The 19,567-nt window shown below is 37.8% G+C and overlaps 1 protein-coding gene across 1 annotated transcript; it reads left to right on the forward strand.

The window, feature by feature from the left end:
• The first annotated feature begins 1,442 nt into the window (after positions 1 to 1,442).
• Positions 1,443 to 18,023, forward strand: shcbp1 (SHC SH2-domain binding protein 1). The gene is made up of 13 exons (XM_081349659.1): positions 1,443 to 1,808; positions 2,017 to 2,202; positions 2,286 to 2,401; positions 2,532 to 2,740; positions 4,322 to 4,417; positions 4,914 to 5,144; positions 5,497 to 5,674; positions 6,531 to 6,651; positions 9,722 to 9,853; positions 10,900 to 11,018; positions 11,270 to 11,356; positions 12,041 to 12,182; positions 17,214 to 18,023. The coding sequence occupies exons 1-13, from the start codon at positions 1,613 to 1,615 to the stop codon at positions 17,558 to 17,560; spliced, it is 2,160 nt and encodes a 719-aa protein (XP_081205785.1). The 5' UTR covers positions 1,443 to 1,612; the 3' UTR covers positions 17,561 to 18,023.
• Positions 18,024 to 19,567: the final 1,544 nt, after the last annotated feature.

The raw sequence follows: 19,567 nt of genomic DNA on the forward strand, positions 1-19,567 counted from the left end.
ACTTTTCATTACTATTTTATTTACTGTATACTGTTTGTTTATTTTATTGACTAAACTATTTACTATTAGCCTACCTCTCACTTTATCTTATATTTACTATTTGCATTGCACTGTAGTTGTACCATATCATATTACCATAAAGGATCCATCAGTTATCTTTGTTATTGCTAAAATCGGGTCAATGACAGAATATGCTTTTCCCACAATAAGAAAACTTTATTTAATTTAATGTGAAAATTAAATTATATCTCAGTATGGGGGTGTTCACAATTCTTATCCAAGAATGAAAAGCTAAATACATGACAAGCCAGAGCTTTGGCCATTCCTTATTAAAAAAAAAATAATAATATATAAGTCTAACTATCGAGAGTTTAACTAACTACAGATGGAACTTTTTTTGTACACCACATACAAACCACTGAAATCGGTTGATAAATGTAATTTTTTTTGGTTTTTATACAGAAAAACCGCAGCTCAGCAGTTTACTTGCATTTGATTACAGCGCAGTCTTGCCCTCCACAAAATGGCGGACGCGTTGACGTATCGCAGCAACGTTCCAAAGCGGCCAATAGGGCGTCTATGTATATTATGTCTATGGGTCCGCTATATTCTTCTTCTTCTTCTTCTATAATTTTATTGGCAGTTTGCAGTCAAAGTGCATTACCGCCATCTACTGGGCTGAGGTGTGATCACATAGGGATGTCAAAAAAAAAAAAAAAAAAAAAAAAAAAAAAAGTAACTAAATAAACAATAAATAAAGCTTCAGCTGGCGCTGCGTGTTCAGCTCCTCCAGCTTCCACTCTTATAGCTCCTCAAACTTGTAATAATATTATTAAATAAATAAATAAATAAATAAATAAATAACTAAATTCTTCTTGCTAGTTGGCTTTCTTTAAGATAATTAATAACTGCCCTAACTGTGGACTGTGTGCTGGTTACACTCAATAAATTTCCCATGGTTAACTCTCTGTCTATTGCTCTCTTCATATTCTCCCTTTCTCTGGTGTATTGTGTACAATCTATAAGTATATGTTTTACATTTTCTACTACTCCACAATTTATGCATAGTCCAGTCTGATGTTTCCCTATTATGTGTAATCCACTATTTAAACTTGTATGTCCCATCCTTAGTCTGGAAAACCATGTTTCCGGTCCGCTATATTAAAATGCATTTAAATGTAGTGTACAAATACGTGTATATTTATGTAGTAGCATGTCTTTATCCACCAAGAGGTCCTCGGCCTTAAAGTTGCGATGAATAACTTAAGTTTATGTTAATCATAAACATTATGAGGGCACATGAATGAAAAAAAAAATAAAAAAATATTCCATGCAATATTCCATGAAAAATAAGTATTGTCAATTTTAATTTCATGGTGATTTTAAAAAGGTTTTAACTATGCACTGTCCCTTTAAGAATGTTTCGGATGGCCCCGCCCTGTGAGTTTATTGGGCTCTTTGCTCAGCCCGGGTAGCTAACGTTAGCATTTGAAAATACAAGTGAAGGGTGGAGATCGGCCGTCAGTTGGCTGCTAACCTAGTTAACAAAATACATTTTATTGATATCTGTACCTCTTTTATTGTAGCTAGATTAAAGTTGTAAGCTTTAGTGATGTCGGAGGAGCTTGTGTGTTCAAAGCCGGAGGAGGCGAGAGACGCTGAGACTGAAAACAGCGTTGAAATCATCATCAAACTGACCAGTGAAAATCCACTAAACGATCATGATCATAATGTCAACGAAGAGACGGAAAGAGACACAGAGACTCTCTGTACTGAGATCAGACCAAACCATAATCGAGTTTCTAAAGGTTTGTGATGTTTATACGTTAAGTTATATGATTATGACTGTGAGGTTTGTTGTCATTTGCATTTGCATTTCCTCCATTATGTCAAGTTACCATGTGCCACTCACACACCCCTAAAATTGTCACGCGTTTGACGTTGACATTGATATTTTATATATTAAATATGATATATTTGATCAAATTGCTGAACTGCCAGTGCTGATGTTTTCAGAGTTATTTCAGACAGAAGAAGATGACGACGACGACAGCGGCACCCATTATCTGAGTGGTGATGAAAGACCCTGCACTCATTTAAGGCGAGCAGAGAGACCCGGACATGGAAAACTGCTGGACACCTTCCAGACAGATCATCTTTTGTACTATGAGAGATTCAAGGCATATCAAGATTACATGCTTGGTAACCATTCAAACACTTTTGAAAGTCATCCACAACAATACACGAGTCAGTAAGTGCATTTAAAAACCTGAAATGTTTGACAGGTGACTGTAAAACGTCTGAAGTAAAAGCCTTCACCGCTGAGTACCTGGAGAAGATAGTGGAGCCATGTGATTGGCAGGCCATATGGCACACTGATGTGTTTGACGTGCTGGTTGAAGTAAGTTCATTGAAGCATGTGGTGGCAAGTGCTTTTTGGGTATTTACTGTCAAGAAACAAAAAGGTCAATGTGTATGATTGAAGCTTTCACACAAAAGGACGTTTAAAAGGCTGAGGATTGTTGTTGTAGGTTGTTGACGTTGATTGTAAGGAGCTAAAGGCAAAGGTGGAGCTGGTTCTACCAATGGAGTGTGAGACCAGAAGCTGTGATCTTACTGAAGAGTCCATGAAGTCCCTGCTGGAAGCTACACTTCATAAAGTTCCTCTTCTGGAGCTCTTGGTTGTCTACGATGAGTCTGGGGACTTTGATCAGACTGCTCTGGCCCTGGAACACCTCAGGTTAGTTAACCCATTAAATGTACTTTTTTTTCTCTTCTTTTCCTTTTCAGCGCTCTTCAATAAAGACTGCCAGATTGGGCCTGTGCTGCGCTGTCTCGAAAGTTGATCTTTCATTTGCATGTGTTTTTCCCACCCACATTTTTTCCCCATGTGCGAATGAGTGCAGAAAACAGCTTGCGAAAACTGGATTGAGTTCTCTTTCGCATCTGCTTGTGCTTAAATGTGAATACTGAAAACTTAAAAAAAGATTACAAATATTTGTTTACCTCAATGTCATGTGACCATTAAAGGGATAGTTCACCCAAAAAATAATTTACTCACCCTCATGTTGTTCCAAACCTGTATAATTTATTTATTCTGTTGAACACAAAGGAAGATATTTAGAAGAATGTTTCTGGGGCATCAACAGTATTGTTTTTTTTCCCTCCTTACTATGGAAGTCAATGGTGCCCCATGCGAGCTGATTACACACTATCTTCAAAATATCTTCTTTTGTGTTCAGCAGAACAAACAAAGAAATGTATACAGGTTTGGAACACTTTGAAGGTCAGTAAATGATGAAATTTTCCTTTTTTGGGTGAACTATCCCTTTAACCGACACCAGAGAACCGTGAACTTTATTTTATTATAATTTATTATTATTATTGACTTATTTTATTATTGACCTAACTTATTAACTTGCAATCTAAGGTCTTGCTTCAAGTAAATATTTAAGGTCAAAGAGGTTCAGCAGACAAAAAAAGTTGGATGTAAATGGCATGTAAATATGAAATTATATGAATTTGTATTTGAATGCCTTCCAAAGACAGTAATACATGGTTAAATGGCTCACTGAGTGATAATTCAAATAATAATTAGTGTGTCAGGAGTTGATTAGATATGCAATGTTGAGAAAACACTTCTTAAAAGTGAAATGATTTCTGTAAATCAGGTCTCAGTTTTCAGTGATAGGCACATCACTATTATCCTGTCTGTGTGTGCAATTCCACAAACCTAGAAGACCTTCTGAAGATATAAACAGTAGGCTTTTTTAGAAAGGAAATTTTAAAATATAACAAAGAATTATGAATAATTTATTGCCATTTTGAGAATAACATCTAATCAGTAGAAAAGTAACTAGTCTGATTACGAGTATTTTAAAATGAATTATAATCTAATAAAGTACTTATTTTTTGGAATCTGATTACGTAATCCATTACATGTAGGCTAATCAGTTCCTACCCAGCACTGTTCTTAATCCATTAACTAATGTTAATTATACAGCTTTAAATATTCCAAACATGTGTGGTTTAGTGACCATGAGTGGGTGAGGTACTGTAGGCAAAAGTGGCGTTTAAATATTTAATGGAATGTGCCATTTGATATTCAAAAATGCCATATTGTGTGCATCCGAACATTGATGCAGTTGTATACGAGTTTGGTTTGTGATTCTGATGAGGTTCCTTTTGTTATACCGAACTGACTGGTTAAGCAGGTTTTCCTGTCGTTGTTACTCACATCTCCCCCCACACTGTCTCTCTCCCCCTCCCCTCCCCTCCCCTCCCATCATTCACTCTTGCTGTTTCTGTCTAATCCCCACAGGTTTTTCTATAAGCATATCTGGAGGAAGTGGGATGAGGAAGATGAGGATGATGACTTTGATTACTTTGTTCGGTGTGTGGAGCCTCGTCTTAGGCTGTAAGTGTCCTCTGTGTGTCCTGTCTCTTCCCCCGAATCATGAACAAACACAGAGTTCATCAATGTCTGTCTAGTAATATCCTAAGCACTGGTTTAGTTATGAAAGAGCTGTGACCACCAGGTGGCAGTGTGTACTCAGTAATGAACAGTTCATTACAAGACAACACTTTAAATTGCTTTGAGTTATCCACATCTATTTACTCTTGGATTTTTTTTAAAGTCATTATAAAATAAGATGGTAATGTAAGCATGGGATATCTAGTTTTAAACTCACATTGGCATAAACAATAGTGGAGATGATGTCAGACAAATTATGAGTCTAATGGCACACCTGAGACTTATTTTACTGAACTTCTTAAGTTTGAATGCAATTCTTATGGTGCCCCTAGTAATGGAGAAATTCGTCATCACCCTTAACAAGATCATGGTTTTCTGTCTCTCACATCCCCCCCTCCCCCCCCACACACACATCTGTCCCTTCATGTATTTTCCACAGTTACTATGATATCTTGGAGGATCGTGTTCCAGCTGGTCTTGTCGCTGAGTATCACTCGGTGCTGGCGCTCTGCTCGGGGAAGTTTCAGGAGTTCTCCAGCCTGAGAAGTGACCTGAACAGTGACTCCGAGTCTGAACAAGACAACGTGTCCATGGTGGAAGGGCTGCGCATGTACGAGCAGCTGGAAGCACTTAAGCGCAAGCTGCGTATTATTGAAAACCCACTGCTCAGGTTATTATTACTGCTTTGTGTGTGTGTGTTTGAGATTGAGAGGTGCCATGTATATTCGTGCCCACATTTGCTCTTCAACCCCCAAGTTAAGCAGGAGAGAAACATAATGAGTATAAATGTGATTAATATTGCTATCAGGCATTCATGTTTTTTTTAAGTATTGACTTCTTTACGTTTTCCAAACGTCTGGATCAATACACGCTGCTCCATAATTAATCATCAGTCTTTCCTAGTTACCAGATTTCAGATCCACTGGGATCAAAGATGTGTTAATCTGAACAGCTGTGTTTGAGCATGTGTGCCTGTTAGTTCTTTGGTTTGCTTACCCGCGCCACCTGCTTACCAATTGCAGGTATGTTCTGGGCTACAAGGTGAACTCTGGTCAGCAGTCATGCAGGGCAAAGGGGCCCCGTCCTGCCGGCGGCCATGTGGTCCACTTGGTCTCTGCCTCAGCCACAGTTCACCAGCTTCAAAGCTTGATAACTGACAAACTGATGCCCCACTATTCGAGTGAAGAGTTTGAAGTGCAGGTGTGTATAACCCTTTCTCTTTTTCATGGTGCAGTTATCATGCTGGTCAGAAGGTCTTGTAGTACTCAGCTTTTCAGGATAAGGGTATTGTTTTCAGCTGTACTGGCTTTGTAAATGGGGATTTTAGGAGGGGTTTATGACATCTGGACTGTGAAAGAATGGGAGAAGCTCTTTGTTTTAAGCCATGACAGGACATTTGGCTGGGAAATATGGTATTTGAATTGGAAAAGGTCACTTCCCCTATCCAAGAGCTGAATCCTGATGGGGGAGGGTCTGATCGTTTTAAATAAAGTGGTTTCAGACAAGGCAGGTTGAGCACAAATCCTGCACAAATGCTGATATTAATCCCCCTCTCTCCCATCACTGTCTTTTAATTTCCTGGGTTTACCTCCTAAAGGTTAATATCTGGGTGAGAGCGCTCTGGCCGCCTCGTAGCTCTTAAAAAAAAAAGAAAAATCGTATCATTGATTTCACTTGTGCTAGTATAATTCTATGCCTGCTAGGTCTCAGTGAATAGTTTGGCCAATAAAATCGTACATGTGCTCGCTTCTCCATCTTCTGCTCGAGTAGTGCGATTAAAGAGCGGTTTGTGCGTAAAGCAGTTGTTAGGACGATATGATCACTGATGTGTCAAGGTGCTGTAATGTAGGATTTGTAAAGCGCAGTGTTCATGTACTAGCTCATGTTTGATCTCTCTTGTTCTGTGAGCCAGTTTATCCCTCTAGAACTGGTGCAAATGTGTGTGCTCGCATGCCTCTGTGTGTGTCAGACTGTTTTTACTCAGTGTGATTCTGTTTTATTGCTTTCTCTTCAGGATAAAGATGAGTTGGACTAATGTGGTGTCTTTTGATCCCAGTTTCACAGTGACCCGGTGCTTGCGGTCAGTGCGTGCTATGAGGGCGATGTGGTCATCATATGCCCAGGCCTTTACATCATCACCAGCTCCATCAGTCTCGTCGACTCTATTGAGGTTGAAGGTAATCGCATGACTCACCATGTTATAGATCTTTTTGAAACGTGTTCACAGATGAATTGTTCAAATTTTTGAACAATTCATTTTGACCTAGTAATGACCTAGTAATGTTTTATCAAAATGTCATAACTGGTAAAAACTACTGACATCTCTGGTGATGTGTGCAAGACTTCTCTAGTCATCTGATAAGCCACAATAGACGTTTTCAGTTGTACATGTTTCTTTTTCATAGTGTTGATTTTTGGAAAATTTCATGGAAACTAAAAGGGGTTCTTTTGAAAATCAATTCAAAGAAATTCCAAAAGTTCCAAAATGATTTAAAAAAAGAAAAGTCAAGTAATTCTTAAGACTTGTGTCAAATTTCAAGCATTCTGAATCTATATGATAGTTTTGTGTGAGGACAGTTACAAAAAAGTTATAATAATAATTTATGGATGAACCATCACTTTAAAATGTAGTGACATTAGTGATGTCTAAATCAATGGTTTGGCCAGTTTTAGCTGCAGTGATGTAGAGACATTTACCATTGATTGGAAGTTGGTACTTTACTTTTTTTGCATCTTCCTCCATCTAAAACTCAGAGGAAACCACCTGTGTTTTGTACTATTCTTTTCCCTTTAATAAAGCTTTGTGAAACAGCATGCTTCATAACAGTAAGTCAGTAGTCTGGCACCATGCCTTGTTTGTCAAAATGGTTCCCTGGACATGTATAAAATGAACACCGCAATCGGTGCGTGATATTAGGAAGCCTTCCGAGGTAATTGAGCTTGATGGAACAATAACCATCTTCCAATGATGGGGGGTGGAAATTAATTCATGAGGAATGTGGAGGCAAGCAAGCAGAGAGAGCACAGGGTCAGGGTCGAGTCTCTTTATGCAAATGGGTGACCTGCAAAGTCAGATAGTGAAGAAGGAGAAAGAGGAAAGTTGGCCTGGGGGCCGTTGTTTAAATATGGAGGTTTTGTGTGCTTGGCATTCCCTCCCTGTGTGTCAGGGAAGCCCTGGAAGAGGAGATAACACACAGCCGGTTGCAGGCTCTACTATAGGAGAAGAGCAACTCAATTAGACCACTGCCAGATTACCATAAAAGAACTCTTTGGTATTTAGCGAGAATGTCACATGTGCCTCTGTCTCAGGCTACGGCTTTATCGCCGAGATTATTTGAAGGAGCAGTAAATTGTTTTGCATGTTTTATGAGTATAAAAGACCATTTTCACAAACTGTGTGTAACCAATTTCGGTACCACAGCAAAATCTGTTGGAACTATTTTTCTATTTTATTTAACTATTTGAAAAAAATATTAAGTTCAATTCAATGACTTTATTCATGACGGTAATTATAAGTAAATAATACATATAAGCATTAAAGGCTGCATGCTGTTTAAACGTAAATATTGCTTATAAAAAAAAAAAAACCCATGGAGACGTAGCTAAATCTACCCTAGAGTGGCCTAATATAATTATTTCTGTCAATTTCTTAAAGACTTAAAGCAGCTGCCTATTAGTGGGCACCGAATATACTCGTCATATTTTCAGTACTGACTTGGTACCGAAGTACCGGTACTTTGAAAACACATATATATATATATATATATATATATATATATATATATATATATATATATATATATATATATATATATATATATATATATATATATAGGTGTGTGTGTGTGTGTATAAAAAAAAAAAATATATATATATATATATATATATATATATATATATATATATATATATATATATATATATATTATTATTATTTATTTTTATTTTTTTATAATATTTTTAGAAATATTAATGTACATTTATAACACTATCACTTTTTTATTTCTGTAAATGACAGAAAACAAGTTAACGCTGCCGCGTGAGTGTATCTAATACAACGGCTGATGGAGTGACAGCAAATTTAACATCTTTCTCTTTTCTGGCCAACATAATCAATCTCTTGGCATTTTTTTTTTTTCCTCTTTTAGAAAGTTATAGAATAGATTTTCTTTTGCTATTGGAGCAAATATGAATGCAGAGATTATGTTTGTTGTAGTTTCCACTCACCACTATAGAATTTGACACTACTATGACTACTTCCGCTTCTTAGAATTCTGGAAATGTGAAAAAGATCCATTGAGACCTGCAACGGACGGTGTTGCGTTGTGTAGAGCAGGAAGTAGGATTCTGTCTTTTCCCCCATTCAAAGCATCCCACTGCTGTCAATTACAGTGAGATCTTCCACCAAATCCACTCTTGTTACCTGCAGGCATAGAAGTGAGGATGGTGCTGTGACCTTATTGGTCTATATTCAGCCTTTGGCATTTGAAAGAAGTGTGTGAGAGCTGACCAGGGTGCTGAAGTTCATCTGAGCATTGTTAGAAAACTCTGGAAGAAACCTGCTTCAGGACCATCTGTCAAAGAGCAGTGTGTAATGAAGCCGGGCTGTCAAACTCTGCGGCTTTGAACCGCTGCTCTCGCTGACCTGCCACCACTATCTCAAACTGACATGGTGCTAAGCTGACCTCTCAGTCATCAGTCTGCTATAGACTCAACACGATAGTTGATGGTCATTTAGGCACATTGTTACTTGGAAACCATGTGTCTAGACTGAGAGACGGTCTAATTTCCATAGAAAATTAGGTCCTTTATGGAGAGGCTTTGCTATAATGAGATGTTCTTTGCTGGATGGTTGGCATAGTGGTAAATGACAGTGATCCATCAGGGTTAAGGGCCTGTCAATTTCCCTTCTGCGTTTTTGTCATGCAGGTTCAGAAAATGTTTTATTCAAAGAGTGCAATTTTAACAGGTTCTTGTTACTATCGAAAATATGCCATCACTGGCTTGTTTTATAATAAGGGTATTTCAGAGTTATTTTATTTAAAGAGACATAAACAACATTAAAATCTCGCTGCTGTGTTTGTTTGTTTTTTTACTTCATTTCTTCATCTTGTTTGGTTCTATTTTATTTTGTAAAATACTTTTCTTTTTGTAAGTTGCTTTGGATAAAAGTGTCTGCCAAATATCGAAGGGTTTGGTCTTAAAAGCACTTTTTCCAAAGGCATTTCTCTCCCTGTCTTCCCTCAGGATACGGTCTGCCGGACGAGGTGGTGATCGAGAAGCGTAACAAGGGTGACTCTTTTGTGGAGTCAACTGGGGCAAACGTCAAACTCTCAAATCTAAAGTTCATACAGCGCGACGCCATTGAAGGCATCTTGTGTGAGTCTTAAAGGAAATTGGCCTGTCCCTTTCCCCTCTTTCCAGCTGTTTGTCAAAGAGTCTTGAGGGACTGCTGCTGTTGAATGGGCAGCAGTATATCCACCCGAGACCTGATGTGCATTCATTTGACCAGTGACAAGTCATCTTATGTTTTCCTTGTCATTTCATTGGTGAGCCATTCTGGCATGTCTAGCCTAGGGAGCTTTTAAATCTGTATCCCCGTGTGCAGCTACACTAAAGGTTTGTTCCTGTGGGATTTCTGATCTGGTCAGATAAATAGCTATGTGTATGATCTACTAGATATACTGCTTGCTTCCAAAACAATGTTTCCTACAGTATTAAGGCTGGGCGATAGCTAAAAAACTATCACTATTTTTCAGACTTTTATGTATAAATGTTTAATATGTATCCTGTTTATGTATTTGGTCTGCAGTGGCTTAAATTGGCTTTTAAATATAATTTTGATCAAACAGGCATTGTTGCCTAATTGGATATTTAAACATTTTAATGCAAGAACTAAAAAATGAAATAAAAATCTAGTTGAAAGTAATAAAGGCATGTTTTCTATACGTCTTTAACTGAAGGAACATTCGATTTATTCCTATATATACATACAGCACAGCAAATAAATTAATACACAGCAAGGATGCATTCAATTTGTTCAAAAGTGACAGTAAATACTTTTACATTGCATAGAAATTCTATAAATGCTGATTTAAATAAATGCTGATGTTTTAACCTTTTTCTATTTTATCAAAAAACTAAACTGATTCCCATATATGAATAAAACTTGCCATTCTTGCAGCTAAAGTGTAAATAAAAGATGCAATTTAACACTTTCATACTCACAAGTCAAGATCATGGATCTAATCTAACGTCTTAAAAATCATTGTGATGTCAATTTTGTTTAATTTTATATTGTGTATATTCAGTATAGCCCAGCACTATTTTCAACCTTTATATGTGACCGGAAACCGTTCCTCCTTGCATGTCCTGCCACCATCCTCCAATGTCTTTTCAATTTGTCACCCTTTATCTTTCATCAGGTGTTCGCCAGGGGAAGCTGGAAATGGAAAATTGTGTGATGCAGTGTGAGACCACAGGTGTGATAGTGCGATCGGCGGCCCAGCTCTCAATGAACATGTGTGACCTGTACGGCTCCAAGGTAAGCTGCACTGGCACACGATACCTCACATAAATTCTAAAATGACTTTTGAAATGGGTATTACCATTTGAATGTATAGCTCCATCATCTATCCTTTATGATGGTTAATACAGTATGAGATACAGGTGTGAAAGATCACGTCAGCAGCATTCTTTGATTGATTTACCTCCAACCATGTTACTAAAGAGCCACTTCTTAATTTACTAATACCGTTATCGTTTGTTCTGATGGTCGCTGTGCGCTTGCTTCAGGGGGCCGGTGTGGAGATCTATCCTGGGAGTGTATGCAGTCTGGTGGGCAACGGCATCCATCACTGCAAGGAGGGGATCCTGATTAAGGTGAGCAAGATGGATGAGCTTCTACTCTTCTAAATGCCTATAGATTAGCCCGTCTAGCTCCTGGTTACTGCTAATCGTTGCCCAGGCAACAGCAAGTATTTTACCTGGGCGAACTGTAGAGCTGTCTTGGTATCGTATTAATGTCCTTAGTGGATTAATGCATTTAGAAGACCTCCAGAGAATTTAGCCCCTTAATGCGTTAGTGGAGTGGGACTTCACTGGCTGCCATGGGGCGTCTTTGATGGTAATAGCTCTAAGCTGTGTCACCAGAGGTCAGTACGCTCACACAGTTCAGAGGAAAGCTCAGAAAAGCCAGTGAACACCCTGCAGTTGTCGACACGTCTTTGTGGAAAATTTTGCAGGTCGGCTTCAAAAGTGTTTCATGAGCTAAAGTATTATGTGATGGCTTACTCAAGTCAGTGTTTCACCTGAGAGCAAATTAGATTCACACACAGGTAGCAGCATCCCAAAAAGATTTTTCTGTAATTAACTCTAGCGGAATAATTGGATTTTACCTACCTTCCTAATGCTTTTGTGCATTTGTGTGCATGCTGCGCCTTCCCAACCTCAGTCTTTCATTCTTCCTCACGTTGCTTAGGCCAAAAAGAGATGCAAGTGTGTGCGTGCATGATCATTTGTGTAGGCATGCTGCGTGTTTACCACCCTCTGCTTCCCCTTTGGCAGGATTTTGCAGATGAGTTGGATGCCATGCCTAAGATCACCATGGTGAACAACGTGATCCACAACAATCAAGGCTACGGCGTTATCTTGGTCAAGCCAGGTGACGCCACCATGGAGGATCTGCCCCCAGAGCCCAGTGCCGCAGGTGCCTCTCTCTTTTTCTGTCTGCTCCCGCTGCCTCAGTTCAAAAGAAGCAGGGCATATTCTCAAATTAACACCAGCTAGTTCATTAAGAGCGGTTATCTTGAAGTACCTAGCAACTAACACTAACATCTGCTCCAGGTTTTGTGCAGACAAATTGCTGCAAGCATTAAATTAAGATGACCCCTTTTTTTGGTTCTAAACTAGTGTTACTTTTCTTTCTTAGAGCAAAAAAGTACAATTCTGAAGATTCTTCTCACAGCTCTTTTTATACAACTACTGTTGATAGTGTCCAGCTTTTTAAGCTTAAAAAATTTAAGCACTGAATGAAGCTTGATAAATAGATTACATTTTAATTATTAGCTGATATTAGAGATTTGTGTTGGTCAATACTGCATATTTAATAGTACACATGCTCATTTCCCCTATTTTTACATTTAGTTACTTTTGCCATTATCAAAAGCTCACTTAAAGTTAATCTTTAAAGTTTTCAAACTCCACATCAGTAATTTCCAAACTTTTTATTTTGTCAGCTGTAACACCTTTGACCTAAACTATTGACTTAAAGTACCCCCTGAGATTTTAAGGGTGTATTTACACCCGTTTTGTTTGGTTCGATTGAATTGAACTCAAGTTTGCCCCCCCCCCCCCCCCCCCCTTTGTGCGGATCTTTAGAGCAGGTGTGAATACAGCAATCGCACTCGGGTGTGGACCAAACAACTCTTGGTACGGTTTGTTTAAGTTGTGAACATGACCCAACCCAATCGCCTTTTTTGACTGGGTCAGATTTTTACTATGTAATTTGGGGTGATGAAATGCCTATACATTAGGGGTGCAACGGATCGCAGTTGATCTGTGATCCGTACGGGCCAGCTGCCCCACGGTTCGGTACGCATGTGATTTGCGGATTAACTGCTTAATTTAACCATCATAGAGTGAAAGTTTATAATTTGGATGTTTGCCAGTTTACACATTCAAACAATTTTAAACGCAGAAGAAGAGGCGAAAGTCGGGACTCGCGCATTATCTGTGCGTACAGCCGCACACACCCAAAGCACGTGCACGCAGAGAGAGAGAGGCGCGTTTCAGATAGCGCTCAAAACCGAATTGATTCCTCTTTTGCATTTCCTTGCTCTTGAACAGACACATGCACACAAAATTATGTTAAAAAAATTAAATACCTGTCTCGGCTTGTATTCTCTCGGTTATGTCATAAGTGAACAGTTGAGAAAGAAACCAGAAGTTTGTTTTTTCGGTCCGTGCATTCAGTCTTAAAGTGACAGCAGGCACCTAACATTCCTACTGTTGTCTGTCTCATTAATGTTAATAAAACAACAAAATACAGCTTTAACAAAGATGAAACTATAATTAATTTCTACAGTGAACAAATAGTGTTTTTACATTTAGACTTTATTATAGATTTCTGTACCTGAATACTACTGTTAGACTTTGTAATTTTTGTTATTTAGTATTTATCTCTGCTTGTAATTTTTGTATTTGTTCTTATTTTATTACTGACTGTTCACTTGTTTTTAATAATGTTTGAACTTTATCAAGGCTATATATAGGCTAGTAGTTATTTTTTATGTGGTACAACACATAAAAAAACAACAAATTTTTTTGTTATGCTGGTTGAAAGTCTCCTCATATCCTGATAGCAATTGCTCTAAGTGGTCTAAATGTATTTTTATAAATATGTCGTCTGTGGAAGAAGTAGGACCATTAAATATTCGTTCAATCGTTGCGTTCGTTCCGAGCGGTCCTATAGCATGAGTTCCCTGTCGGTAAATGTGTTTGGATACACACTGCGCATCCAGTTCACGCAGACATAATGAGTCATCAGCACGTTCACTCTCATCGTGGAAACCCTGTCATGCAAGAAATATTATTACACGCTGACAAGTTTTGCTAGCTAAAACAAACCGAAAACTTGCTGCATCTATTTCTGTTTTTAAGAATTTGTTTACGTTTGGTATTGTAGTGTTACTCACTGTACTGTACAGTTTTCTCACCGGTGAATGACACGTGATGTATTGCAGTAGCATTACAAGTAGTGTCCGGTCTTCTTGGCTGTGCGCGTTCATGCTTTCAGGAGGCGTGGCTTTGGACGGCGTTGTGCAGGGAGGGTGGGACATACGCTTTTACTGCTATCAGGCTAAAGTTAGCATTTTCCCAGATGTTTTACAGCAACTTTAAGTAATAAATGAAAAGCAAAGTTACGGAACCGCCAGAACCGTCTTGCAGCACATCTTCGTCTTTGCAAAATCCTACAACATTGTGTAAATTGCAACATTGTGTATATGACATTGTATCATATGATGCTCATAAGTTTCTTCATATTGCGTTAGTTGCTGAACATCAAATCACTAAAAGAATAAAAATTGCACTACGAAAGATCTCCATGATTAGCCTTTTTTTGCACTTGCTGCTTTTCCCTACTTGAGAATTTCTGTCCAATGAATGGATGACCTTAGCACACGTGTGGTTTTGTTTACAAATTTTGGTTCACTTGCAAAAAGGGCAGTGTGAAAGCAAACCACACCAAACAAAAAAAATCAAAATTGTATTTGGTCCGGACCAAAGCAAGTGAACAATATTTGCAGATCACTGCAACTGGTCATTGGGTCCAGTCCAATTCGTGAACCAGATCAACTGCATGGCTTCAGAAATGACTCGTATGACTTGTATGGACTACTTTTATAATGCTGGTACTTTTTGGATTTTCATAGAAGTGGTCATTGTATAGATGATTTTTCTTGTTTGGTTCCACAAAACAAAATATAACCGTATTTGATTTTGAAACAACATGAGGTGACATTAGTGTTAAAGGCTCAGGGAAGGAGGAGGCGGGAACCAGAGAACGTTAAACATAAACTTTAATCCAAAAATAAACAAACAACAAAACGAAAGTAAAGCTGCAGACCCTCATGGACGACTGCATATAAACATAATAAAACGCAACATAAATGTCCCAGACCTGGTCCTGCTCTGTTGAGACCGGTGTGGTGCGCAGGTTACGCCCATTATCACTCATGCCACCGACTTGCTCCATTCCCACAGCTCTCGGCCCTGCTCTATGTAGGTTTGTAACAAATATGCATAATGCCATTCTATGGTCTTCATCGGCTGCCTGCAAACAATGCCTACTTTGACCCGCCATCAGACGCTGTAGTTGTAGCTGAGGCCTGGAAGAGTTTGGTTTGTTTACATGTTGAGAAGACGCTGATTCCTGCTCTGTGAAAGCAAATCCACTTTGCATGCGCTTCTAAAGGATGAGGACTCGGGCTTGAATTGACACGGAAAAACCAATGCTATCGTTACTGTTCTAAGCCTCCAGAGTTAAAATTCAGATTTGGTAATGAGCGTTTCGTTTCCAGCATGCACTGCAAGCGGTCGATCTGAGCAATGTAGGCTCTCGGAAAAGAGAGGTTTCTCCTTTATCGAACCGTTTCAGACACTGTGAGAAAAGAGCTGATGGTGCAAAGTATTATGAGAAAATTAAAGTGTTTTCTTTTACCTTGGATGCATGTTAACCTGTTGTCCTCCCCAACAAAATTAGGATTTTTTAAAATATCTTAATAGGGGCACGATTCATTCATTCACATGTTTTGTATGCTGAATTTTGAAATACAGTAATTATTGTAATTTATTGGGAAATATATGAAAATGTGCTTCAACTAATAATACAGTACATAAATAATACATTCATGTGTCCAGGGCCAGTTTTTTGGATATGGGCAATACTGTAACCTTGATGTTTTTTTTTGCTTTCACACATCTCATCATCTTTGCCACAAATTAAATAGGCCACGACCACTCGCCCCATTAATGTAAATGGTTCTGTGTGTGCCTGCATACGCCACAAGCCTTTTTAGCTCATGAAGGAACCCGCAGGAATCAGTCCGACTATGTGAAAAGTGCTCTACTTTTTCCTGCGGTAATATCTGTGAAAATATATTCGCTTGCATAAAATTTTTGTTAAAAATGCCCCCCTGGGGCTGTTGGAAGGCCTGTCCGTAATGACTGCCATCCCCACGGTACTTTTCTTCAGCAAGATTGACTTTTTTTTCCCTCTCTCAGCCTGCTCCGTTTTGAGAAAAGGAAAGAACAGAAATACGCTTGACATTCAGTGAAGGGCAGCTGTGAACGCAGTGTGCTTAATTTCTGAAATATGCTTCGCAGAAGGCGTCTCTGCTTCAAATTACAAGTAGACCATACTTCTCCCTCTGGCTCCTTTATGTTTCTGCCTCTAACCATCTGCCTTTGACTAATAGGCGCTTTGGCATACTGACTTTCTGTTCTGCATTGTTTAAATAGCACTTTCAGTCGACACGTGTTTTTTTTTTTTTTTTGAGAGTTGGAATTCAGAACTAATAGATTTATCTTATTCAGTCCAGCTGAAATAAAACATATTGCAAGGAAAAGGTAGGTTATGTTATAGTTGTTTGTATATAGCTTGCCTCTATCAGCAAGTCTTATAGCAATGCGTGAAGAAAAGCTTTTACACTGCCTGTAGTGTAACAGCTGGCTTTCCTAAAGACGCTTTCTTTTTTCTCCTAGAATATATGAAATTAAAGTCTCTCTGTCTAGTATTACACTACAATTGTCCCTTGCGTCATTTGTTTTTCCAGGAACAGCAGGGTTCAGTTTTAGCGCAAAAGCCCTCCATTTAGAGGAGAGTCGTAGATGTATCTAACACATCCTTTTATTGTACCCTATCATTTTCGGGCTGACTATAACCATTCATATTGCTTTCCGCTGTAAAGTTGAATGAGAGCATGTTGTGTTGATGCATCATTCTGAGCTGCCTGCTTTTTGGTCAGGAATTAAAGGAATAATTTGCCCAAAAAGTAATATTCTATCATTCACTCTCACTTATGTTGTTTCAAACCTACATACTTCACACTTTTTTCCAATTATAGCTAGTTATGAATCACATTTTCTTTAAAGTTTAAGGTTTTAGATTAAAAATGCTATCCCCAAAAACAATCTAAAACCAGATCTATTCTGAAGCCTGTCTCTTCTGTTTTGTCAGATGAGAGAGATGAAGAATCTGAGGACACAGGAGTAAAACCAGAGGCAGATTTGGATGAGGAGGATGATGATGATTGTGTTGTGCCCATCATTGTGGTGGAGGAAGAGTGTCCAGCCATCAAACATAGCCACTCCATCCCTCCAGACTTCACTGAGGGAAATTATGCCATCAAGCAAGAGTTGGTTGCCACGTCGGCCAAAAAACATGGGCTTCAGAAGAGCCGGATAAAAGCATTAGGGGCCATGCAGACTGATGAGAATCTACTCTCACAGGAAATGTTTATTTCCATTCATGGGAATCAATTCAAGCTCAATGGCAAGGGCAGCTTTGGTACCTTCCTGTATTGAAGGCTTCTCTATGGCAGACATGCACAGACACACTTTACTGTTGAACTATTTATTCTGTGATTTCTTCAATTTTGCTACAAGTTTACTTTGAGAGATTTTTATTAATTTCATTGTGTGAGTGAAATGCAAAATGAATTAAATGCGTGCTTAAATGTGTAGGCTTTTAACAATGTCTCTTTTTAACCTGTGCATTTTTTAGGGATTTAATTTGTTTATCATACATTGAAACACTTGTACATATAATAACACAAAAAGAGCAGCACCTTGGTAATTTTCTGTTCACACTATCACATGTTTTAGAACAAACATGTTCACAGACAAAATAATTGTTGTTGTTTTTCTTGAGAGTTCACACAGTTCATGTTTTGTCCACACTCTAGTTTAATGGTTACTATTGTTACTAATAAGCGCTAAAAAGCATTTGGTCTCTGAAAAGTGAAGTGTTTTTTTTTTTTTTTTTTTTGTCTCTTAATTATTTTGTAGAAATAAAGTGTTATTGTTCCAAATGGCAAAAATCTGCCATATATATATATATATATATATATATATATATATATATATATATATATATATATATATATATATATATATATATATATATATATATATATATATATATATATATATATATATATATATATATATATATATATATATATATATATATATATATATATATATATATATATATATATATATATATATATATATATATATATATATATATATATATATATATATATATATATATATATATATATATATATATATAGCATAGAAGACTTAATTACTGGTTTTGCTGGTGTATTAATTTAATGGGAATACCATTTTTAATCACAAATACAGACAATTCTAATATTAATAACATTTTTAATAATTCTCAGAAATGAAAGGTAAACCTTATCACGTTTTAAGTCTGATTTAAGGAGCTGGTTTGACCTGCATTAGCCAAACTTGTTCTCTAAAACCAGCAGTGAGGCTAATTTATTTTAAATGGGGAAATAAATGAATCGCAAAATAATCATTATGATATCTTTGAAGTGCATTAATGTGAAATATAACAATACAAATTAACTGAATAAAATGAGATGGAGAACAATTAAAGAATGTTAATGGTTTGTCTGTTCAGTTATCCATCCTTATACCCTCCTCCATGTCAATTTCAGTATTACACCAAATTTATTTATGAATCTTAATTAACTGTCGCTTTAAACTGCAACATAGAAGCGTGTGTAGTTAAGTCCTATTCTATTTAAGGAGACTTATGGGAATTAAGGAATTCTCTTCCTGTTTATAACCCATTCATACGTTTTTCTTAGTTTCACAAGATATCTGTGTTTGTTGTATAGGTCAAAGTATTTGAGCGAAATCGATGAGATGCACACAACCACACACACACACCTTTCTTTTTGAAGGAGAAAAAAGACCTGGGGGTTATTGATTTCTTTTTTTCCTTCTGGCATATTTTAGATGCAACAGAAATGGAGGGGAAAAGAAAAGAAGTGACAGGCTTCTTTTGTGGCGATCGTTTTAACTTCAAGTGAAGTGTCACATTCTGGACAGACTAAAGCAAGAGCTTGCAGCCATGGAGGTCTCTAAAAAGTGTCCCATTTTGAAGTCGTGTCCTTCAGAGCGGTCCAGGGAACAATGGCAACATCCATTGTTCAGGGTAAGGGTGACTGTCAAAGCCACTGAAGGTGCAGTTAGTTTGAGCGTCCCCTATGACTGTAAACCACCACCTTCTCTTTGTTTTTCTCCCTTGTCTTCTGCCTCAGTACTAAGGTGACCTACAATATCTACCAGTAGCTCATTAATTTATGACAATGAGCGTTTCACCTTCCAAAGTTTGTGATGCTGCATTAGAATGCTCGAGTAACAAGCTGCCTGTGTAGACTTTAAATGCAAGATAGTGGTGAATACAGCCTTGTTAATTAGCAGTGCTGTCCGTTTATTAAACATCAAGGAGCATCGTCCTTCTCTTGAGGTTGGAGTTTTAGGATACACTGT

The sequence above is a fragment of the Scardinius erythrophthalmus genome (genome assembly GCF_964197995.2).
Source record: "Scardinius erythrophthalmus genome assembly, chromosome: 2".
NCBI classification, from domain to species: Eukaryota; Metazoa; Chordata; class Actinopteri; order Cypriniformes; family Leuciscidae; genus Scardinius; species Scardinius erythrophthalmus.